Source organism: Phymastichus coffea, unplaced genomic scaffold (genome assembly GCF_024137745.1).
Source record: "Phymastichus coffea isolate CEN01 unplaced genomic scaffold, Cenicafe_Pcof_1.1 PCOF00013, whole genome shotgun sequence".
NCBI classification, from domain to species: Eukaryota; Metazoa; Arthropoda; class Insecta; order Hymenoptera; family Eulophidae; genus Phymastichus; species Phymastichus coffea.
In genome coordinates this window covers 7,672,503-7,696,875 of record NW_026706824.1, presented here as the reverse complement: position 1 = coordinate 7,696,875, position 24,373 = coordinate 7,672,503, and the positions used below count along the sequence as shown (strand labels likewise).

General features: G+C 42.2%; 1 protein-coding gene and 1 long non-coding RNA gene across 2 annotated transcripts in view; both read right to left on the bottom strand.

The window, feature by feature from the left end:
- The window catches only part of LOC131673221 (nitric oxide synthase-like), a 1,857,253-nt gene that overhangs the window by 200,615 nt on the left and 1,632,265 nt on the right, over positions 1 to 24,373 (bottom strand). Inside the window, exon 10 of the mRNA XM_058951052.1 lies at positions 14,589 to 14,686. Within this exon, the coding sequence (XP_058807035.1) occupies positions 14,589 to 14,686 (98 nt within the window). The remainder of the gene's footprint in view (positions 1 to 14,588; positions 14,687 to 24,373) is intronic.
- On the bottom strand, positions 7,972 to 9,571 carry LOC131673119 (uncharacterized). Its single transcript, XR_009302684.1, has 3 exons — positions 9,433 to 9,571; positions 9,040 to 9,292; positions 7,972 to 8,032 (listed from the first exon to the last, which is right to left on the bottom strand). It is a non-coding gene; the product is annotated as an uncharacterized LOC131673119 (long non-coding RNA).

The window sequence follows — 24,373 nt, the reverse complement described above, 5'->3', positions numbered from 1 at the left end:
GACGAGAGGGTCAGCGGAGAAAAATAGATTTCTCCCAACCAATCAAGTGCTCGTCTTGTGGCAAACTGGGCTTTACCAGGACGTACTGCCCGGATTGCAACAAGGGAAACGGGCAGGGAAACAGAGGACGGAGGTCCCCTCCGCGTCCCCAGTAAAGGTGACCTCTCGCCGCGGGTCGCTGGAACGTGGCAGGGGCCCGTCAGCGACCCCAGGGTTCAGGAAGGTCTCGCCAGGGATATCGGACCCTACGAGACCTGGCAGTGCGGTGGCGTTGGAAGCGACAGCGACCGAGCAGATGCCTGATCTGGGTAACCGGGCATTTTGTATCCTCAAAGGGTACGGAGGTCGGATTCAGGTGGTGGAGCAGGGGTTTGAATGGGTCGGAGAGGAGGCCGTCAGACCCAAAAGCTCCAGGAGACCACCTGACGCTCCGGAGGATACGCCGGCGACCCAGAAACCTGCGGGTGAGAACACGTCAATGCGAGTAGCGGCTGCCCTGGGCAAGAAGAGCCGCGAAAGCCTCCCGTCCACAGAGGAGAGAGGGACGGAGAAAGCTCCCCGCAAGTACAGACCCGAGGATAAGACCAGATGGTGGCTTCAGGTGGAAATAGGTGCCTACAAGTTGAGGGCACTCTACGATACCGGGGCCTCATCGACGGTAATGGGTCAACTCGGGCTTAGGTTGGCATCGGACATGGGGCTGCGCCTGGATGTGACACGTGCGGGAGAAGCAAAGCTCGCCGACGGTCGCCCATGTCCCATCATGGGTCATGTGATTTTCCCCTTCACGGTAGGGGGAATCACGAGAGACGTAAGGGTCGCTATAACGCTACTGCTGTCTGATGACTGCTATGTGGGCGCGAATTTCGTGAGGGAATTCAGCGCCAACCTGAACCCTGACACGGACCAGCTGTACTTGGCGAAAGCTAAAGTGGCGGTACCGTTGGAAGTGGCAAGCGTAACTGGTACGTCGTGCCTCGCACCCGTAGGCCTGGTAGAAGCCACGGAAGCACAGCGTCAAGAAGTGGCTAGCCTCGTCGACGGATTAATTCCAGACGGAGGCGAGTGTTTAGGCTATGCTGTGGGGGGTCGAGCATGAGATAGATATTGGAGACGCTCGACCCTGTAAACAAAAATACTACCCGGTCTCCGACAGGGTGCGAGATGAAATGCACGCGCTGGTCAAGGCCATGCTGGACAACGACGTCATTGAACCAGCAACCAGCGGGTGGTCAAGTCCAGTGGTAATGGTGAAGAAGGCAGATGGCAAATATCGGTTCTGCGTAAATTACCAGAAGGTAAACGCGGTAACCAAGCCGGACGCCTATCCATTGCCCTTCATGAGCGACATCCTGCGAAGGTTCAGGGATGCCAAGTTCATCTCGACGCTGGACTTGAGTAGCGCGTACCACCAGATACCTCTTAAAAAGGAGTCGCGCCCCATTACGGCGTTAACAGTCCCCGGCCTGGGGCATTTTCAGTTTAAGAGAATGCCCTTTGGATTGTCTTACGCCGGCGCGACCTTCCAGAGGTTGATGGACAGAGTGATTGGCCCGGATTTAGATCCTTTTGCTTTTGCTTACCTCGACGACGTGATTATTATCTCGCCGTCCTTTGAGGAGCATAAGCGACACCTGGGATTGGTTTTACAACGAATCCTAGGTGCGGGCCTCACCGTGAATAAGACCAAAAGCCACTTCTGTAAGTCGGAAGTCAAGTACCCGGGGGTCCTAGTGAACCGTGATGGGGTAAGACCAGATCCAGAGAAGATCAAGCCCATCATGGAGTACCCAATACCACGGACGATCAGACAGGTGAAGCGATTCATGGGGATGATGTCGTGGTATCGTCGCTTTATACCCGACTTCGCGACAATCGCTGAGCCGAGAAACCGCCTGATGAAGAAGAGCATCCCGTTTGCTTGGCAGCAGGAACAGGAGCAGGCTTTCGAACGGTTGCGAGACGCAATGGTCTCGGCACCAATCTTGCAGTCGCCAGATCCCAGCGCGCAGTTCGTGTTACAAACGGACGCGAGCGATAGTGGGATAGGCGCGTTGTTGACGCAAGAAATCGATGGACAGGAGCGCGTAATTGAGTACGCCAGTCGCTCCTTAAACAGTGCGGAAAGGAACTATACAGTCTCCGAACGAGAGTGCCTGGCAGTAGTATGGGCTATCGGGAAGTTCCGGCCTTATGTTGAGGGATACCACTTCAAAGTCATCACCGATCATAGTTGCCTTAGGTGGCTCCACAGTATGAGGAATCCTACAGGAAGGCTAGCGCGTTGGGCGTTAGCACTGCAAGGGCATGTATTCGATATAGAGTATCGAAAGGGAGACCTCAACGTGGTGCCAGACGCTTTATCTAGGGCCTATGAGGAGGGGGTGGTAGAAGTGGGTGCCATAACTCACCAGCCGGAAACTGCCGATGCCTGGTACCTTCAAAAATACAGAGAAGTATGCCAGGATCCACATTCTCAGCCTACCTGGAAGGTAGTTGGAGGGAGATTGTATCACTACAATCCGACTGAGGAGAGCGAAGGGTCGATCGACAATGAGGAAGCCTGGAAGCTAGTGGTTCCTGCAGAGAAAAGACCTCAAGTGCTCGAGGAGGTACATGATGCGCCAACAGCGGGACACCAGGGGAGAGAACGAACGTTCTCGCGGGCTAGGCACCTGTATTTCTGGCCAAAGATGTACGAGCAGGTCAGAGAGTACGTGAGGAGTTGCCCGGTATGTCAGCAGTGCAAGGCGGAACAAAGGCCGCCTTGCGGGCTGATGGGTCGTCGAGAGGTCTCGCGACCCTGGCAGGTGGTGGCCAGTGACATTACTGGCCCTTTCCCAAAGAGCTCGAGAGGATTCGACTATATTTTGGTCTTCTTAGACCTGTTCACTCGGTGGGTGGAGTGCGTACCCGTACGTAAGGCCAATGGAAGGACCATCGTACGGGAATTTCACGAGAGGGTGGTAACCAGGTTCGGCGCGCCCGAGATATTTCTTTCGGACAACGGGACCGAATTTAAAAATCAGGAGGTCGATGCCTATTTGTTGAGGAACGGCATCCGGCGCGCCCTTACTCCAATTTACCACCCACAGGCAAATCCTACAGAGCGAGTGAACAAAACCCTCAAGGCCATGCTCATGTCGTACGTGGAGCGGGACCATAAGAGCTGGGATGAGCACCTGCCAGAATTCAACTTCGCGTTGAACTCGGCAACTCATAGCGCGACAGGTTATAGCCCAGCTATGCTGGTCTTCGGTAGACAGCCCACTCCCCCCTCGACCTTTAGGAGAGCCCAGGATCAGTTGGCTCGGGAAGCGTCTGAGGGCCAAGAACTGACCGAATGGGGTGAGCACATGCGCCAGCTACCCAATTTATGGGAACGCGCTGGCTCTAAGTCCAGGGAGGAGGCGGACCGTCAGGCGGTCTACTATAACCGGAGGAGACGCCAGGCCGACTTTAGGGTTGGGGACTGGGTGTGGAAGCGGAACCGTATCTTGTCTTCCGCAGCTCAGGGCGTTTCGGCGAAGTTGGCGCCGAAGTATGCTGGTCCCTATGTAATTCAGGAGGTATGTGGGACTAATACCTACCGCCTCGGTAACCAGCAGGAAGAGTTGCCCGAGCTGTTCCACGCCAGGACCTCAAGCCCTATTTCGGCCCATTCTCGGACCAGGATGACGAGGAACCGGGAGTGGAGGACTCAACACCGTTGGAGGAAGAGGAGGGCGTTGGCGACCCGCCAGCGAAGATTGAGGAAATCACCGAGGATCCGATATGCGAGCGCGTCGCGATTGCAGCCCCCGCGAACGAGTGTGAGGAACCCGTGGCGGCCCCAAAGGTACCAATCGAGGCGCCGGCTAAGCGAGGTCGTGGTAGGCCGCGCAAGAACCCTGCGTGCGAATCTCAGGCACCAGGTGGAGATGACCTGAATGGCATTGCGGCAAGGGGAAGAGGCAGGCCCCGTAGAACCACTCAACACGTGCGGAAGGTGGTCCTGCCAGCTACCCCCGCAAATGGGCCGCATTCGCGAGGAAATCGCAGGGGACCGGGACGTCCTCGTAAACAGTAGCGTCGAGCGTGACGCAGTGTCGGTTAGGTTAAGGGCTAAACCTGAGATATTCCTTAACTCCTCTCTTCTTTTTTTACAGATGGAGAGGAAGCTGGTAGTGAGCGAAGAGGCCTTCGAGACGGCCACTCAGATGTTGCTCGACCTAAGGCTGGGTCCGGACGCCGATCGGCTCATCGGCGATGTCAGAAGATTTGTCCGGGCCCAGGTCGAGGTGGCCGCCAGAGAGGGCCGCTCGCGCCAGCGGGTGGACGACTTCCTCCGGGAAGGTATGACGGCCCAGACCAGGAGGCCTGAGACCCGGGAAGCGTCCACCCAGACCGACGGCCCGTCCGAAGAGGGCCGTCGTTCTAAGTCCACGACGGACCAGGGGGTGCAGACCCCAGAGCCGAACAAGCCGACGACGGCTGACGGCTCAACACAGTGCCCCAGGCCGAAAGAGGCCTGTGGCCAGGGGCAGTGGGTCTGCAACCACTCCCGGATCCCCCAGCAGGTTGGGCTTGAAAATTCCTGGAGGCACGTGAGGTTGGGCCTCCAGGAATTCGAAAACGCATGGGAGTTCGTCAGGGAACTTCAGCGCCGGATGCACGCACACCTGGGGGAGTTCCTCGACTTCCGCGGCGCCCAAGAGATGCTGGGGGAGTGGGCTCCTGTGGTCCGGCGGCAGAGGGCCTATGGCGAGGCCCTGCTGCGCGTAGACCGGGGGCCGGAGTCCCCAGCGGCCGCGGGCCCGCCGGCGGTATTACCACCGACGGCATCAGCTGATAGGGCCGCGGCCAGGACTCCGGCCAGGCCCCCGACGCAGACTCAGGCCAAGAGAGTCTCGGGGGTCCCCGGCGTCGGGCAGGAGTTCACGGTCCGCGTGGACGGGTCGGTTTCCGACCCTACCGTGGTGGTGCGCACCCAAGGAGGGCGCACATCCGCCACGGTGGCCGGCGTTACGTTTATCGCCGCCCCGGTAGCAGCAGCCCCGTCGCCCCATCCACCAGCAGGGAGCCAGGGCCATGGAGCGGAGCCTGGCCCCAGTGGGCGGCCGAAGAAGGGCTGCTACATCTGCGGCCATCCCGGGATAACCACAACATCCAAGTGCCCCAACAAGTCGGAGCACTAGCGCTATCCCAGGCATAAGGCGCCAGGAGGCTCCGGCAGGTGATGTTGGGGAGTGGTGGCCCGGGATGGGCGAATAAAGTATGATGTAAATGAGAATGGATTGTGTTAGTTTCTCTCCCTTCCTAATCCTGTCCTTAGGGTCACGAGTCGGTGAAGTAGTTCGGTCCGGTAGTCCGAAGCTAGGAGGGGGCTGCAACGATTACCGAAAATCGTTCGACTCGCGCGAGGTTAATGAGCGGCTGAACGAGAGAAGCCGCGATCGGTTCGCGAGAGAGAGAGGGCGCAATGACCGGGAGGGGAGCGTTCAACAGGCAGTATGACTGTGTCACTCAGTCCGCCTGTATCCTGGAGCTAACCCTTTTCCGTGCCTTCATTGCGTTTTCGTTTGGTGGTGCTAAATCGGACAGCGTGAACTTGAACACGTGCTGGCAGCAGCAATAGCAGCAGCAGCAATAGGAGCAACAGCAGTAGCAGCGACAGCAACAACAGCAACAGTAATCGCGGCGGTGTGGCGAGAAGCGAAGCAGCTTTTCAGCGGCTTGTTGATCGGATACGGTTGGCCACCGTATCCTCTACTATCTCGCGGTAGGTGCACCTTCCCCTATTATTGTTAATAGCGTGCGATCCCGCGCAGCGTGCGCGAAGGGATTAATTGTTGCGTGCGAGCGGTTAGTTCGCGGCGAACGGGTTTTCTCTCTCTCTCTCGTACAGCGTATATTGTCATTCACGCTAGCGTGCGCAAGACTCTCGGCAAATCCCCCGTGTAGTTAAATTGCTTGAATAAAGTGAACGTTAATCTTTACTTAATCTAGTCATCGTTATTTAGTCTTTCCTTTGTCCGGAGGTCGCGTCTATATTTGTTTACATTCGATTCGAATTCGCCGGTAGCGTAGCACGGATCACGCGAATACCGGTAGACGGAAATCGTCAACAGAGTTTCCAGCAGCGGCCGCGCGAGCGCCACTAAGCAAGGGCGACAGCGCCGCCAAGCGGCGAGTTGGGGGAACCCAACTCGGAGTTTCGAGGAGACTCTGCGCAGGCGCACTCCAAGACAAGGTAGGTTGATGTGCTTCGAGCACATAGATAACTAGGCGTCGTTTAGTCATTTTATAGGTACGTTCAAGAGATTATAGAATAAACGGCAGCCTGTTACAACGTCTACATAATATAATAAAATTATATTTAGCTATGTTTCAAAAAGAATATTTTGATATAGCTTTGATAGCAAGCAATGTTAAACTAACTTTAGAAGTTGCTTCATCATTTCTTTAGTAAATCAGTGATCAATATCATAAAAGTATTACAAGTCTATCCGTATCAGAATATTCTTATATAAGTCAACTCATCATTTCATTTAAAACTTACGATTACAAATTAATTATATGGTTACCAAAGAAAATTATTGAAATATACATAATGATATGTGTACGGATAGCCAAAAATCTGCTGTAAATTAATTATTTTATTAGAACTACAGGCGATAGGCCCGACAAGAATAAATAATACTGCCTGGATATTTTATTTGCTACAGATTGTGTTGCTAATATTATTAATACATACTTATTTTAGTGATATACGGCATCTGAAACAAAATATCATCCGTGCCATTTTTAAGATAGATTTCACTACTTTCAAAACTTTATAAACATGTTAATTATTATAATTTACGCATCATTAATATATTTTAATTATGAAAAATATCTTAAACTAATTTTTCGCATCGGTGCCGCTGTTAAATAGATTTCACTAGTTTCAAAAGTTTAGTAAGAATAAATAAAATTTGTTTGAGACATAGTGGGTTGTAAAAAGTATAATATAAATAAAACTTGTTTGATTATTAAAAGACAAAACAAAGCAATCATGCAACTTTTTACTTTGTTAAAAGTTTTTTTTTTTTAGATTTCATTATTTTTTGAATAACTAGTGAACACCTTGGGTTAATAACAGGCGGCTTCTTTAATGAACAAAATCTTAATATCTCATGGAATTTGGCAATATGAGTGTCTTTCAACATAGAACCATTCTCTTTTAATAAAAAATCCGCATGACTCAACTTATATCTGAAAGCCGTCATATTTACTGGAATGTTGTCTGAAGTATTTCTGTTCTATTAATAAATATTAAAACTATAAGCTGAAAAGTAATTTTAAAATTTTTTTTTTTATATAAGGTTCCTTTTATTATACCAGCCACATCTTTATAGATCCAGCCACTTCATTTTACCAATAAATAAGAAAATTTGTTCAACACGAATCGATTGGATGCACTACAATTTGTTCCTCTGTGAAAAAAGATAACTTTTATTTTAAGCGACTATAAAGTTAATGGGTACTGATAAATTTAATTTTATATTATTTTTCTATTGTTATTTCCTAAATTTTTTACGGCTTAAAAAGCTAATTATTGAAATACCGATTTATTGAGCAACTGTTATTTTAAGTAGTCATCATACGTACAAATATTAAGTCGTACAATGGTTTGGTTTTATGAAATTATGTATAAGGAGCTGCTTTGATAATTCGATAAATAATAAAATGCTGATGGTATATAATATAAGGTACAGGTACAGTAATGATAGACAATGGTATATAATTATATAAGTTTGGTACAGTATAGGTACAATATAGGTAGAATGTAGGTACAATATATAAGTACAACACAGGTTCAATATAGTACAAAATGGCATATTGTCAAGGTAAATTTATTCAATTTGATGCAATTATTTTATTGAATATTATCAATTTCTCTAAATACAATTCACAGCACTATTTGTTAAGTAGTACCATTGAACGAATAATGTCACTAAGGTTTATAAAAATAATTGACCCTGGTAAGACGTTCATAATATCCTGAAACCTGAAACAGAAAAAAGAATTTTTTTTAATTCTTTGAAAACATAAAAAAATAAAGTGATTTTGTAGCACGTGAAAACCCTCTCAGTTAATCTACACTTTTCCATATCAACACTGAACAATTGGAACATATAAGCTTTCCCACATAACTTACATAAAAGTTAACATTAGAAGAAACTCATTCCCTTACAATTTTTAAGATTTTAAACATTGTTGTGATAAATGTAATGTAAAAATAAAGAAGAAAATATAAATATTTAATTATTATATTGATTTAATTAAATTATAGTTCAACTATTGATGATTAATTTTCAAAATAGCGAATTAAAGCATATAGATTTCATAAATCATCAATTATTTCATTCAATCCCAATTGTTATCAGAGATTACACCTCCTTTTCTAACCTAAATCTTGAACTAATTGATGAACTTGGCAGATTTGAGTGACACATATATTATAAAACAGTAAATGATGTAGCATTGAATTAATGAAATTACAATCTTTAGTATTCACACAGAACATCCTCCTTTGTAACATGAAATGACACTCAAGGCTCTCTTAATTTTTATCATTATAAACATTTGTAGTATCAATAAAAAAAAAATACTAAGATGCCCTATCACAATTCATACTGAGTGACAATTACAAAATCCTTTTAAAATACAAGTGTTTTTGCAGTGTAATGTTTGGAGTAAATTAGAGTATGTTTATGTATGTATATGTAAATAACTATATTCTTATAGCAAGAGAATATCTCCAAGAATCAGAAATAGTTTTAAAACGATTTAAAAAATTCAAGATTTGTTACATTCAAATAAAAAATAAAACATAGTGAAAATATTCAGATATTTATAAGTCTCTCATAGACATTCAAGAAACGAAAAACAAATAATCAATTTCCTTTCAAGTTATATTACATTAGACTGTGTCAAGCTATATAATTCTTTCTTAACTTAAGCATCTCTATTATTAAATGTTAAATATGCGTTAAGCAACAAGTTTTTACTTACAGTACACCAGTTGATCATTTATCTAAAAATCTGGAGAATAAGTAACAATCCTCAAAACGAAATAACTAATTAGTTTTCTCTATCTCCTGTATTTTCCATATTTGTTTTCTGTATCTCCTGTAATTTCTATCTTGATTGTTCAATGCCTTTTATTACAATGCAATGATGTGTACACATGTTACTCCAGACTTGACATTATACTGTTTATACAAACAATATAGGAAGAAATATGTAATAGGTGACAATTTAAAACCTGAAAAATATTTGATTACAAATATATTTAATCTATCAAATAATTTATTTAATGCTATGATTGGTATGAACTATTGTCTTATAATATAAAATATAAAAATACTGTGTAAGGTTAAAATTAATACTTTATGTTGTACTTACAATTCAATTTATATACTCGTTTTCTATAACGTATAAGTAAAACGTATGATACAAGAATTATCTGAAATGTCAATGACAAATTTGTTCAAATTTTAACAATTTGCAAGTATCTTAGATGCTGTATAATTATAGGAGAACTTTTTTTTGACTCGGTGCATGTCACGATATAGAACTTCGGATTGCTTCGGGTCGGCCATGTTAGTTGACCCGAAAAAGCCCGAAGTTTCGATGAAACGAAAGAACTAAAACGTTGATTGAATCTTCAACTTATTGAAAATTCTTATTATGATGTAAAAAATAAATCAAATAATAAATTTTATCATTAGTTTTTCTTTATTTTAATTAGTTTTGCAAATTTTTACAAAATATTACAAATGTTCTTAAACTTCAAAAAAAAATTCTTAAATTACAATAAATTATAGTTCAAACATTTATGTTAAAGATTTTAACATCAATAAACGTGCCTCTTATTTTGATTAATACTGGCTTTTCTTTGATTTATACTTACTATCATATTATCACAAATGAGTTTTTTGTGAACATATAATTTTTTTAATTGTCAAATCTTACTGTTATATTTTTTTATTTTGTGCATAAATCGAATTTTTTTATTGATTTAAAAAATTACTCGTCAGAAAATAATAAGAGTTAGAAATTAGGATTTTTTGTCCTATTCTTTATAGTTAAAGAAAAATTCTATTATTCAAATGTTCACGTCGAATAAAAATAATCAACATTTACTATACTAATAAGCTTTCCTATACTAATAAGAAAGTAATCTATAAAAACCAGTCAAATTTCTGATTCAAAATATTCGTTTTGTCTCTTAGAATTTGTTTTGTCTCCTAAAATAGATCTCTTTTTGGCATCTGGATTACCACTTGCATTTCCCTCTTCTGCATTTGGCTTATATCGTTTAAGTAGCTTGCTCGCTTTTTCCACATCTTCTTCTGGCATTTTAGCTTTTTCCAAAACTTGTATGTTGGTCATATTCTTACAGTTGAGCTTGAGAGGACCTATAGTAATATAATATATATATATATATATATATATATATATATATATATATATATATATATATATATATATATATATATATATATATATATATATATATATATATATATATATATATATATATATATATATATATATATATATATATATATATATATACTTTAATAATTACAGAAACAATTATAAAATAAAAATAAGTAATGTATAAAGTAAATAAATTACCATCACGATGAACATTTCCTGTAACTAAAACACAAGCTCCTTTCACAAGGTCATTGGCTTCTTTTTCTTCGAATCTAGACACATGAATTTGCAATTTATGTACCCCATCGGTTATAGTTCCAACACCAAAATTTTTTCTTCCATCTTTACCATATGCAAATTCAACCACAGTTTTGATATAACCTTCCACCACTGAAAAAAGAAAAGAAATAATTTTAAAAACTAGTTTGACTAAAAAATATAATAATATATGAGAGAGAATACATACTAATTTCACCAATAGCTTTAGCAACGTCAACAAACTGTATTTTAGGAATATTTGATACTTGTAGTTGTTTAGTATGCACATGAGTACCTCTGTACTTTACTTTTGTATTTGCTTGAATGATTATTTCATAATTCAAAATGTCACTATTGTTTTTTCTTTTTTTAAATGCTAATTGCCCTTGGCATCCATCAAGATGCAAGATCTGCAAACAAATTATAAATTTATTAATGTAATTGACATACAGAGTGAATATTTTTCTCAATTAATGCCAAATCAACATACTCTGTCTGCCATAAGCTGTCCTGATAGTTCGTTTATTTTTTCTTCATCCCAAATGAGTAGCATAATCTTATATGTCCCATTACTAATTACACATTTAAACAGTTCATTTTCTTTGCCATTAACAACAGCTGTACTACGTCCAAGAACTTGTACAATGTAGCCAACAAATTCCCTATAATTATAAAAAATAATAAAGAATATTCATTTAATAAAACACTATTTATCATACTATTATACAATATAGGGGCATATACTTGCAAATAATACAAGATTTATGTAGGATTCTGTTAGTAGTATTAATGGATATATAACTCACATGCAATAATCTACCTCTCCAGAATCCATCAAATCTTTGATTTCTTCATCAGATGTGTACCGAATATCTACACCTTCTTTATTTCGTGGCATTTTTTTAATCTACAATCAACAAGTTAATTATACTATAACCTAATACTACGCAAATATAGTTATAATGAACATAATACGTGAATAACCTAATACTACGCAAATATAGTTATAATGATCATAATACGTGAAAAACAATAAATGTACTTACACTTGCGTATTCAGGTACAAAATGATTCAGGTACAAAAATAAAATGATTTCTTTGATGATCTGATGCGATAATCTGATGCGAAAGCCACGTGGAATTCTATACCAATATGTGCTACCTACTATATGCAGTGTTACGATATCTATATAATCATGACATGATGAACTGCCGGACTGTCCAGCTTGCTTTGTTTTTTAGTCGCGCATGCGCATTTACAACGCATGTTGAAGAAAAATAACACTGAAGGAGAAAATAAAATTTGACCATCATCGGTATAATACAATAGAAAAAACAGCGGAAACGTTAATTATATAATTTGTAAATAATATTAATAATATAATATGTAAAGAACTTTCAAATGAAATAACATTTTGGGAAATTTGAACGTTAATATATGAAAAAAATTAAAATCGTGTCTGCTCATATAGAAAGCTGTTGTGTATATAGAGTCGCGTTGTACTGCGCTTCCGGCATTCATGCCGCAGGTCGCTGTCGCGACCCTTGATTACAAAAACTCAATTGTCATTTTTATTTCTATTTTCCAACGTATCATTTATGCTAATAGAGAATTTTTTGTAAAAATAATTTTTTATTTGAATACCAATTAGAAAAAATACTTTTACTTAAGCTTCGAAAAATATATTTAGACGTTGCAAATATTTTTTTCGTGAAAAAAATTGACATAAAGTGATTTTTTTTCACTTTTTTATATTTCTTTTTTCAAAAATGAGTTTTTTCAAAAACGGCCCTCAGAAATTCTGTAAAAATTTAAATGAGCTTACATTTTGTGTTTCTGAATCGAACCCCATGATTTTTTTCGTGGTGCTTTTCCATGCTATTTAAAGTTGGTTCAGGACCACCGTGTATAGTATTTAGCAGATAAATTATTGGCTTGAACGTCTTATTCAAGACTTTATCAGCGCAATCTCGAGCATGCTTCAGTGAATTATACTTCTTTCTGACTACATCTTGCGCTTTCACAAATTGCGCTATTGCGTATCTTGCGCTCTTACGAGCTTTCAAATATTTACAGAAGAGTCCAAGCATTCTTGTAATCAGAGCTTGTAAATAACTATTCTTCAATATTATTAATTACTAAAATTAGTGGAATGAAACTGATTATTGAATATGTAACAGATAATGATACTAATTTTAATTAAGAAGAAAAATCAATAAAATACTAAATTAATCTACAATAGCTTTCTTTTTAGACTTGGATGGCAATAAAATGAGCTATAGTGTTTTAGTGAAAGATACTTCATCACGCGGTTAGGTAATTTATCTATCACATCCTTATTTCGAAATAAAGCCATAAGAAATTCAAGCCGTTACAATACGAGGTGTCTTCAAAAAGTACCCGGAATTATCGTTTTTCCAAAAAAATATTTATTTATTCGTTTACATCAATATGGTCCCCTTCAAAGTAATCCCCCCACAGATATAATACACTTATGCCAGCGTTTTTTCCAATCTTCGAAGCAATCTTGATATTCACTTTTTGGTATGTCCTTGAGCACTCTCAGCGATTCGGCCTTTATTTCTTCAATCGAGGAAAAACGCCGTCCTTTCATGGGTCTCTTCAACTTTGGGAACAGGAAAAAGTCACACGGAGCCATATCTGGTGAATATGGAGGTTGGGGTACGACTACGGTATTGTTTTTGGCCAAATAAATTACGAACAAGCAACGACGAGTGAACAGGTGCGTTATCATGATGCAAAAGCCATGAATTGTTTTACCATAAGTCGGGGCGTTTTTTTCGGATTGCTTCACGCAAACGTCGCATAACTTCAAGGTAATACTCCTTATTAACCGTACAACCTTGTGATAAGAACTCATGATGCACCAAGCTCCTGCAGTCAAAGAAAACTGTAAGCAAAACCTTCACATTTGATCGAACTTGACGTGCTTTTTTCGCTCTTGGTGACGTTGAATGCCTCCAGGTAGACGATCAATCGAAACTCAACATAATACCTTATCTAAACGTCGGATTTCGCGCTATGTGCGAATCCGGGGTCAAAAAGAGGGGTTTCCATTACAAAAAACACTTCGACCTTGAAATGACCTTCAAAATGAGGTTGAAGGTCAAAGATTTTTGTTGCATTGGGTGGCACACTCTGTTCTGAACAAATTTTGTAGAGGTCATTTTTCGATATCTTAAAAATTAAAAAAACGCTTTTAGGCAGTTTTTCAAGCATTTGACCTTAAATCGACCTTCTCAAGGCGATGAAAAAAAATTTTAAATATCTTTGTGGACGTAAAATTTCCCGCTCTTTTCGAATCCGATGTCAAAAATAGAGGTTCCATTTAAAAAAAACAATTCGACCTTCAAATGACCTTGAAAACGATGTTCAAGGTGAAAACTAATTATACAGATAGATGGCCCCCTTTGTCGTAAACAACTTTCATCTGAAACATTTTTCACAAAAACACGAATTTTCGATTTTAAAATGGCTGTACGAATGGTCTGGAACACCCGGTATATTAGTTTCTCGTTTTTCTATTTACTCTAAAATAATGTCGATTTGATTCGAGCATAAAATTTAATAATACTAAATACCAATATGAGATAAGCGCGCGAAGCGCTTTTAATATCACTAGTATATTAATATTTATTATAATTTATTAAATTTAATAAAATATCACCATACTAAATTTGTAAATGTTACATATTTAGAATATGAGAGTGTATAGTAACACAGTTTTCAAACGTTATATAAAAATAGCTATAAGATGATCAATATAGTATTAAAAAAATTATATAAGAAAAAAGTTAAATACTATAATCTTTCTTACTGATATAATGATACTGACCTTGCTATCTGTTTGAAATGAAATTTTCTTCTGAGATTTTTGGATGTGCAGTTTTTTTCTCGATTTTTTTTCCATAAATGCGTTTTCCAAGCAGCTTCCTGCAATTATAAAAATAGTAGATATGTTTACCAGAAATCATTTTGTCACATATATATATATATATATATATATATATTGTAACGATGAACGTTACATTTATGCACTCATCTTGTCGGTGGGACTCTTCACGGGGGCAGCACCTGCCGGCTAGGAAGTGAGGGCACGCGTTATGTATGGGGGGGTTCGGGGGTACGGAGAGATAAGCAGGAGGGTCATGTGGAGACTACCTTTAGACACAAATGTTCTTTGCTGAGGTCCGAACTCTTGAACTTCGACATTGACCTGACGTGGTAGTTATCGTGTGCACCATTTCCCCGACAGAAAAGTAAAGGCACTCTGAGCTTCAACCGATACTAGAAGTCACAAAGAGCCAACTCCTTTTGTGACCAAAAATAACATGAGTGACGACAGAAAGTAGATTTTGCAAGATAAGCTGGTCAGCTCAGCGCAATACACTCGCACGATCTGTTCGTATATTATCCATGCAATATAAGACGCAATCCTAGATAGATCATCGGTCGATCTTACGTGAGCTCGGAAACCACGATTTTATAGTTACGCGCTTATCGTAGATCGTCTATAGGCGAACAATCATTGCGTGCACGTGGCAGCGAATAAGATGGCAGTATCCGTATCTGCTACGCACTAGTAAATTATCATTGCGGTGCAGGTCTTAATTTATAGTAGAATCGTAGTATAATAAATAATACCGTTCTGATAATTGAGACCGACTTATGTTAATCATTGACTAACCCTTCAGAAGCGCCCATTCCTATACTCGTATGTTTGCATTTGCCATACGCCTTCGTGTTTTCGCGTCCATTTTTAAATAGCGAAATACACCAATACTTTCGAGCGAAGCTGAAGCTGCCTAATAAAAGTAACGGCAGCAATCGACGGGGACTTCGCCCGGAGGCAAGGCCATACGCTCAAGGTAAGTACGCGGTGCAATGATCGACGCAGAAAAAGTGTTTGTGCTTGCCCGTGGAGTCAATTCTCAATAAGGACACAGAGCGCCGCTAAAGCGTACACCATTGTGTCATGACGCTCCTGCAACTCGCGGTTATCCACGCGCACGTAAAGAAGCTTGCCTGCGAACCTAGACACCGCGTAGTCCACCAAAGATCCTACCTCGTTACATGGCGCCCAATGTAAATTAATTCGTGGCGTTCGCGGTAAGTCAGAACGCCAGTTCATAATAAAATACGCATTTGCACGAGGCGTTAATGAGCTCGCCTAAAGCACACACGTACTAATTCGTGCATAGGTCAGTCAATGAACCACGTGGCATTTAGAATATTGATTGTGCACATTTTAAATAATAATCAAGCGCGCCACATGGTAGAATAGGTTAGTTCGTAAGTAAATGTATAAAGGCTTACCGCGGACTTAAACGTCGTAACCGATCGAAACAAGAGTCACAATTGTAAGGGCATGCGAGTGCGACCAAGAGATTCTTGGAAATTTAACACGCATTTACCAATACGGTTTGAATGTTTAGAAACGGTTGAATCAGATACTAAACAATATTGTACCCATTGGCATAGGGAAAATACTAACACCGACAACATTCAAAACAAAAACAAGCACGGTACGAGCTAAAGAAAATCGCCAATGCCGATAACATAATTTAGGTACGATTTTTTAATGTCGTTGATACGAGTCGGCTAACATAAACACAGGCACTACAAGGATATGAAATTCTTTGTTTTTGTTTAACTTAAATAATAGAAATTAAAGGTAAAAACGATTTGTACAAAACTATAAAATTAAAAAAAATAGCAATAATGAAATAATGACTGTACATGGAAGTTTTATGAAAAACAAAATAAATAAATTATATGAATGTTGCCTTTGCACAAAAATTACTTACGTATTTAACAAATCTTCAAATTCACCGACTTCCATATGTTTTTTCCAAATTTTCTTACATAGCGGACTCTTATTTTCCAAATAGTCCTTATTTTGATTTGAATTATTGAAATTTTTATTTGCTATTATAAAAGAAAGTTGGTTATTGAAAAAGATTACTACGACGATGAAATATGATGAATAATCTGCAATATGGCTACAATTGCCTGGTGCAGGAAAATGTAATAAAATCGGAAGTAAGAGTGATTCTCGTTTTATGTACTATAACAGGCTGCCGTTTAACCTGTAATTCCCCTTGAATATACCTACTCAATGGCTAAACGACGCCTAGTTATCTATGTGCTCGAAGCACATCAACCTACCTTGTCCTGGCGTGCGCCTGCGCAGAGTCTCCTCGCCAATCCGAGTTGGGTTCCCCCAACTCGCCACTTGGCGGCGCTGTCGCTCCTGCTTAGCAGCGCTTCTGCGGCTGCTGCTCGAAACTAGGATGGCGATTCGCCTCTACCGATCTCCGCGCGGTCCGTGCCAGACTACCGGCTAATTCGAACCGAATGTAAACAATGATACACACTCCGGACAAAGGATGGACGAAACGATGACTCGATTAAGAATCTCAGTTAAACGCTTTATTCAAATTGACCAAGTACACGGGGGATTTGCCGAGAGTCTTGCGCATGCAAACGCGAATGACAATACACGCTAAATGGGAGAGAGAGAGAAAACCGCGATCGCCGCGAACTAATCGCTCGCACGCTATAATTTACTTCTTCGCGCACGCTGCGCGGAATCGCACGCCAACAATGAAATTGCAAATAGTGCACCTACCGCGAGATGGTTGGGGATACGGTGGCCAACCGTATCCGATGCACGCGTCGCTAATTTGCTGCTCCGCCACTCGCTGCACTCCGCTGTTATTGCTGTTGTTGTTGTTGCTGCCAGGTTGTTACTGTCGGGGTTGTTGCTGCTGTGGTTGTTGCTGCTGTGGCTGCGCACGAACACTCCACTCACTTCAACAAGTCCTTGCTCCCTGGATCTCACTTAGATATAAAATGTCCAGTTCTTTGGCACACAAAGCGTAGAGGTGATATCACCGGACCGAGTAACACAGTCATACTACCTGTTGAACTCTCCCCTCCCGGTCATTGCCCCTACGCGCCCTCTCTCTCTCGCGAACCGATCGCGGCTTTTCTCGTTCAGCCGCTTATTAACCTCGCGCGAGTCGAACGATTTTCGGTAATCGTTGCAGTACGTATATTAATCAACGCTTAATAATGATTGTGAGATAGTGTATCGTGCACGGTCATATATACAGGTCTCAAAACTTCGAGAGTAGGGGCGATCTAATGGTACATGCGACCTGTGATTTACTAGGTGAAGCACACAGGGAAACAAAATTAACCATCGGTGGAAGAGGCGGGCGTTGTGGACGAAGAAATTTCTGGTTTCTCTTGATAATTGAAATAATTTTATGTCTATATCAAAACATTATTTTTAACAGTCATGTCTTAATTTGGAAAGCAACCAAGTAATGAAAATCTAAATGAAACATCTCCGTCACATGTTGTTCAAGACAAACAAGATACTGAAAATAATTCTATACCACAAGAAAATGTAAACGATAAAGCTATAAAGACAAAGAGAGAATCAGAAACGTCATCGTGAATTTTACTTTAATTACAGAAAAGATCATGAAACTAAATTTATCAGAGACAATAAGATTCGTAAAGTCTTGAAAGTATCGGTGGAGATGGCGTATTTGTAAAAATTGAATATAATTTATATTCTTAATAAATACTATTAAAACAATAGAATTTGTGATTATTTCTAATTTCTTTAAATGATTTTACAGCAACAACATAAAGTTTAACATAAAATTTAACCATGTAGGAAATTCATGAAAGACATCCAACTTCCAAATTGGGATTATTTAGATCTTGGTAAATCTAGAAAAATTTTAGAGTTAACAAAACGGTAGTGTAACAAAAGATATTTAGAAGCTTCAAGTCTGTTTTCAAAATAATTTTGTAAAAAGTTATAAACAAAAGACTCTGTTTTGCATTACTAATCTTTTCTTTTTCTCGTTTGTCTTTCTCGCTCAATTAGTTGAAATTTTATCTGCAGAAATATGTGGGTAAGTAAATTGATACGTAGTACGAATCAAGACCTTCAAATTGCAACCAGTGCGGCTGAAAAATAATCATTTAATACGAAACTTTAATAAGATGTTTTGGTACTGGAACCACTTTTAGTCTGTTCGTCTTCGTGTACTTTAAAAGTGGAAATTCGTTGCAGATATTAACATTCAATAGCAAAATTTTGAGATGATTAAAGGGTGAATGAGAAAATTGATAGTATGTGTAGTACAAAAATATTTGAGTATATATCGTTCTTTTAATTTTTATTTAGACTGTAACGGGGCGGTTATCTAAAAAATGAGAAATTTATTAACGCACAAAATCCCACGATGCAGAGCTAACCGCCGCTCCGTTAAACACGTATAGTTATACGTGCATTCGCCTTTACGTTTGATACTTTCGTTTCAGTGTCTTCTTTCCAACCGAGTTGAACTTACCTTAAGTCACTTAACTTGTGACACTCGATCTATCTTAGGTGTGAGTGACCTAATGTTTAATCCGATTAATCCCCTAGACGAAATCGAATTAAAACTTAATCCTTTATAGATCTGTTAAGCTATTAGAAAACGAAATGACGTAAACGGCGAATAAAAATTAATAATGTTTAATTCATAAAAAAAACTAGTTTTTTACGTGCCGAAAGACTAACGCACGCGAAGAAGGATTTACAATTATTGATTATAATTTGGTGAGAGAGAGAAAGAAAATTTGAACTTTTGCCGCGAAAGTTAACGCAAAAAAAACAACGCTCGTGATTGACAAACACATGCAAAAGTATTTTATCACGTAATAATAGGGACGTGCACCTACCGTGGGGTACAATTACGGTGACTAGCCGTAATTCTTGAAGAAAATCTATGGTCGATACTTATCAAGTATCAGCTGCGCTGCTTCCCTCGTAATATCTGCTATTACTTTGTTGCTGCTTTGATTGCTGCTGTTGTGATTCTGCTTGTTGTGATGCTCTTCGCTTTCATTAGCATAAATCCAAAAAATCGAGGAAACAACTTTTATTAAAACGGCAAAACACTATGCAAAAAGTATTGGCGGTACTATCGCAAAAGCAGCTGAGGCTTAACTACCTATTTTCAAACTCTAGCGCGCCCTTTCTCTCTCTCTCTTAGTCGTTCGAACTACCATCGCGAGTGTACGAATCGCGAACGGATCGATTAATCGAATCGACTACCGTTGCAGCCCCCTCCATGTCCTGACTATCCGGGGAGGACGAATACCCACAATTCGCCGGCATCAGGAACCTGAAAAGAAAAGAAGGAAAGGAACCGAATGAATTAAAAACTTTCCTTCCTTATTTAGGGCTACATTATTATTAGCCCTCCAGGGCCTACATCACTTTTTCGCTACATCTGGCGCTCGATGTTTCGGGTAGAACCAGTGTGTAGCCTTCTTCGGACACTGCTGGGAGTTGGTCGCCCCAGGCTCCCCACAGATATAGCTGCCCCTCATCTGCGCTCAGAATTGAGCTTCCCGATCGTTTCGGGTCTGCTCAGTAGACCGAGGGGACTGCTGGGCACTGATTCCCTGGAAGGCGGTGATGGTGACGCCTTTCACCGTGAACGTCTCCGTCGTGCTGAGGAGGAAACGCCGGGCGAGTGAGGGCGGTGTATTTGCACGCCCATTTGCTCGGTAGGCTAATGACGGGAGTTTGTGCTAGTTACCGCGTGGCGGGGCGGTCCTTAAACTCCCAGGTGACCTGCTCTCTGAGCGATATCATCCGGATGCCTCAGAGCTTCTCTATGGAAAGTGAGGAGCTCTGCGGTTAGCTAGCAGGTGAGAGTACAGAACTGAAACTGGAAGGTCCTTTCTCTCGGATGGGTGGGATCGTGCAAGCCCAGGCCGCAGAATAATACCAGGGCCTGGGTCAAGCTCGCCACTTGATCGGGCTGTTCTGTAGCAGTCTGTGTAAAAACCGCTGTTGCCCGAAGCGTTCCGAGTGTCACTGCAGGTGAACCGCGAATGTTTTGCATGAGAAACAGAAGTATTTTTCTGGGAAGAAAGTATGAATAGGGCTACTCGGGGGTTAAGGGCTAGAAAGCCAATTTTTGAATTATGGAAATGGAAGCAAATAATAAAAGTGACATAAAATTGCAGACACCATCGGGTGTCCCAGCCCAAAAATTGAAATCAACAAGTAAGTTTATTGTCTTAGCGGAAAATGGATCGGATGAGACGTCCTCTTGGAGTGTGAAGTCGGGAGATCAAAACCGATCGCACTCGCGCTCGCGTTCGCACTCTCGCTCTCCTGCAGCTTTAATGGGTGGGCGAAGTTATCGAAAGCGGAGAAAAAGAGAAAGAAGAGAGAGAAAAAGCAGACTATTGCGCAAAAAGCAGAAGAGGCGAAGAAGTCACTAAAAGAGACGAAATTAATAGAAAGGAAGAGATTTGAGGAAGAAGAGCTAGCGAAATACTTCTCGTGGAAGAGCAAGGGCGAGAACCAGATTTGAAGGAGTTGCAAAAGGGAAAAGCGAGGGAGAAGGAACAAAATGGAGAGGAGAAAAGACTAGAAAAATTGGAGGTGGAGATTAAAGGGTGTGACACTGATGATTAAAAATCTATCGCGTTATGGGGAATGATAATTCACACGAGCCATGCAAGAGCCCATGACCGTATCACCCAAGCGTCGTATCACAAATTATTTTTAAAGGAGAAGGTGAGGGAGGCTCTTTCGCTCCTCTGAACGGTGACGATGCGCCTCGTCACTAAATTGGCGTTTTGGGCTTCGGCTTGAGAGGAATGACAGGCGCACACAATAATCACTCGCGATAACCGTTAACAATATTTATTCTCGACAGTTAACAATAAAGAGCGACGACGCGAGTTCACGCGTCGTCCGCAACGCCGCGTGCCTGCGCTTGTGGGGATAATCGAGGGCTCGGTACAATCAATTTGAGAGAGTACAAAGGAGAGACTCGTTACAATCGTGGAATTCGCCGTGTTCGCGGGAGATCGCGATCACTCCGCCGACGCGTCGCGAACTCGCGAATATAGAGAAAGAGAGAGAGAGAGATACGACCTGATCTAGTGAGGCTGCTGGCAGGAATCTTGGCAGGCTCCTCGAGGCCAGTCGTTGGAAGTCCTCTTTCCTTGCTACAATCTGCTCGTGTCTTCTGCTTCTTTGTCTGATTTAGCTTCCTTTCACGTGCGCACGCTCGGCCGTCAAACGATCCGTCTAACTTTGAATCTCGGCTCGAACTCTCTCCCCTAATCGTTCGCGCGTCGGCTCGAGCGACGCCGGCGGCTTCGCTGTTGCGAGTGGATCGCCGCGAGTCACTCGCGTTTGCTTACTCTCTACTCGCGACGCATCATTCTCTCTCCGTTCTTCTTGTCGCAGCCGCTCTCGCCCTCAATTGGCTCCAAATGACGATGCCCGGCTCAGGTATTGGTCCTGAAATAAAGTGATGCGAGCATCGGTATCGGTTCGTAATTTCAAACGCTCGCCAGGGCAACAGCGAAGGAGCGAGGCTGCGAGAGAGATAGAGCGAGCCAGACAGGGCCGGCTATTCTAGCCAGGGCCCCGTCACAATGGAATAAGAGAAAGTTGGTGGATATGATGAAAGGAGGGGTGAATGACTTGCAGGTATGAGGGTTGGGAGGAAATGGACCAAGAATTGGGGGGAGATTTCTCAGGCCCTCCTGAGTGAGTTCTTCCCTCCGGATGATGGTATTCCTATTTCGGAAATAAAGGATGAGCCTGGGAGGGAAGATGGGGATAGATGATGGGGGGGAGGGAGTTAACGGCGGATGAGTTGGAGGATGCCATGGGCACGATGAAAATGGGAAAGGCACCGGGGATGGACGGGTTCACCAACGAAATGCTCCGAGAGGTCCATAAGGCTCTCGTGGGACATATGAAGGAGGATTTTAACGCTTCTCTGAAGGAGTCTTTCCAACTCCATGGGAGGCGAGGGTGGTGCCTCTTCTTAAATCGCCGGATAAGGATCCGGCGGAGGTGAGATCTTACCGCCCAGTGAGCCTTCTCTGTAGAGCCGGAAAGATCCTGGAGAGAATGCCGATAAAGAGGATGAAGAGAAGGATGGAAAGAAAGTGAAATGAGTTGGAGTTTGGATTTAGCTCGGAGAAGGGGACGGAAGACGCCTATTACAAGCTGAAGGTAATGGTAGGAAGGTAAGAGAGGAAATATGCTTTGGAGGTTTTCGTGGACTTCAAAGGAGTGTTCGATAGTATTCTTTGGAGGGTAGCGTTAGAGAAATTAAAGGAATCTGGGTGTAAGAGAAGGAAATTATGGGTGTGGAGAGACTATTTCAGAGACAGGTGGGTGCGGATGATGAATGGAAGGGATGAAGTGAAGAAAGCACTAATGAGAGGGGCCCCGCAAGGTTTTATTGCTGGCCCCTTTCTATGGGTGATGTGCATGAATGATTTGATGGATGCATTTAAAGGAATAAATGAGGAAAGATAGTTGGATGAATGGAGGAGTATGAACGATAGTAAATCAGTGGAAGAGGGCGGAATAGGGAGGGAAATTAGGCTCTTCGTGGAAGAAGACCTGGTATTCGCGGACGACCTACTCCTCCTGGTGGAGGGAGATTCCAGAGCGGAAGTGGAAAAGGTGGCGAGGGTGAAGTTGGAAAGAGTATGAGTGGGGGAAGAAGGCAGGAGTAGAGCTGTCGGAGACAAAAACGGTGGGAATGGTTCTGAAAGGTGGCTTGCAGATGGAGAACAGAAGAATACATGTGAGAGTAGGGCAGGGGGAGTAGGCCGTCAGGAATATTAGGTTCGTGGGGAGAGTTCGGCGCTAATTTGGCTGATATGCCTTGAGCAGCCATGGAAAGAATCCTGTTCCTCTTCCATACTCAATCTCCGACCTTAAACTCGGATTGCCTTCTCTTTCGGTCGTAATAAGCCGCTTGACGTGCCGCTTCCTTCTTTGTCTTGGAGTTGGCCCGCTCTCATAAATTAGGGAGCTTCCCATATGTTCAACCCAATCTACCGCAGCTTGACCCTCCGAACATTCAAGGGCCTGCTGATTTTGGGATCTTCTGGACGTCGAAGGAGGTACCGGCTGACGCCCAAAAATGAGCATCACAGGACTATACCCTGTGGCGCTATGAGTTGCCGAGTTCAACGCGAAGTTGAACTCTGACAGGTGCTCGTTCCAGTTTTTATGATCACGGCTCACATACGACGTAATCTTGGTTTTGAGCGTCCTGTTTACTCGCTCTGTGGGATTAACTTAGGGATGATACCCGGAGTCAAGGCGCGCTGAAAGCCGTTCATCTGGAGGTATGATTCGACTTCCTCATTCTTGAACTCGTTTCCTTTATCCGACAAGAAAACCTCTGCCGCGCCAAATTTAGTGACAATCCTCTCGTGTAATTCCTTTGCGATTGTCCTCTCATTGACTTTGCGTATCACAACGCACTCTACCCAGCGAGTAAATAAGTCTACAAAGACTAGGTCGTATTCAAAACCTCGAGAGCTTTTGTAGAATGGGCCAGTGATATCACCGACCACACCTGCCAGGGTCGTGACACTTGTCTATGACCCAACAGCCCGCAAAGTGCCCTTTATTCCACCGTGCATTGCTGATATATCGGGCAACTCCTTACGTACTCCCTGACCTGATCGTATATCTTAGGCCAGTAGTACAAGCACCTAGCCCTGGAGAACGTACGCTCTCGTCCTTGATGGCCTGTCGTT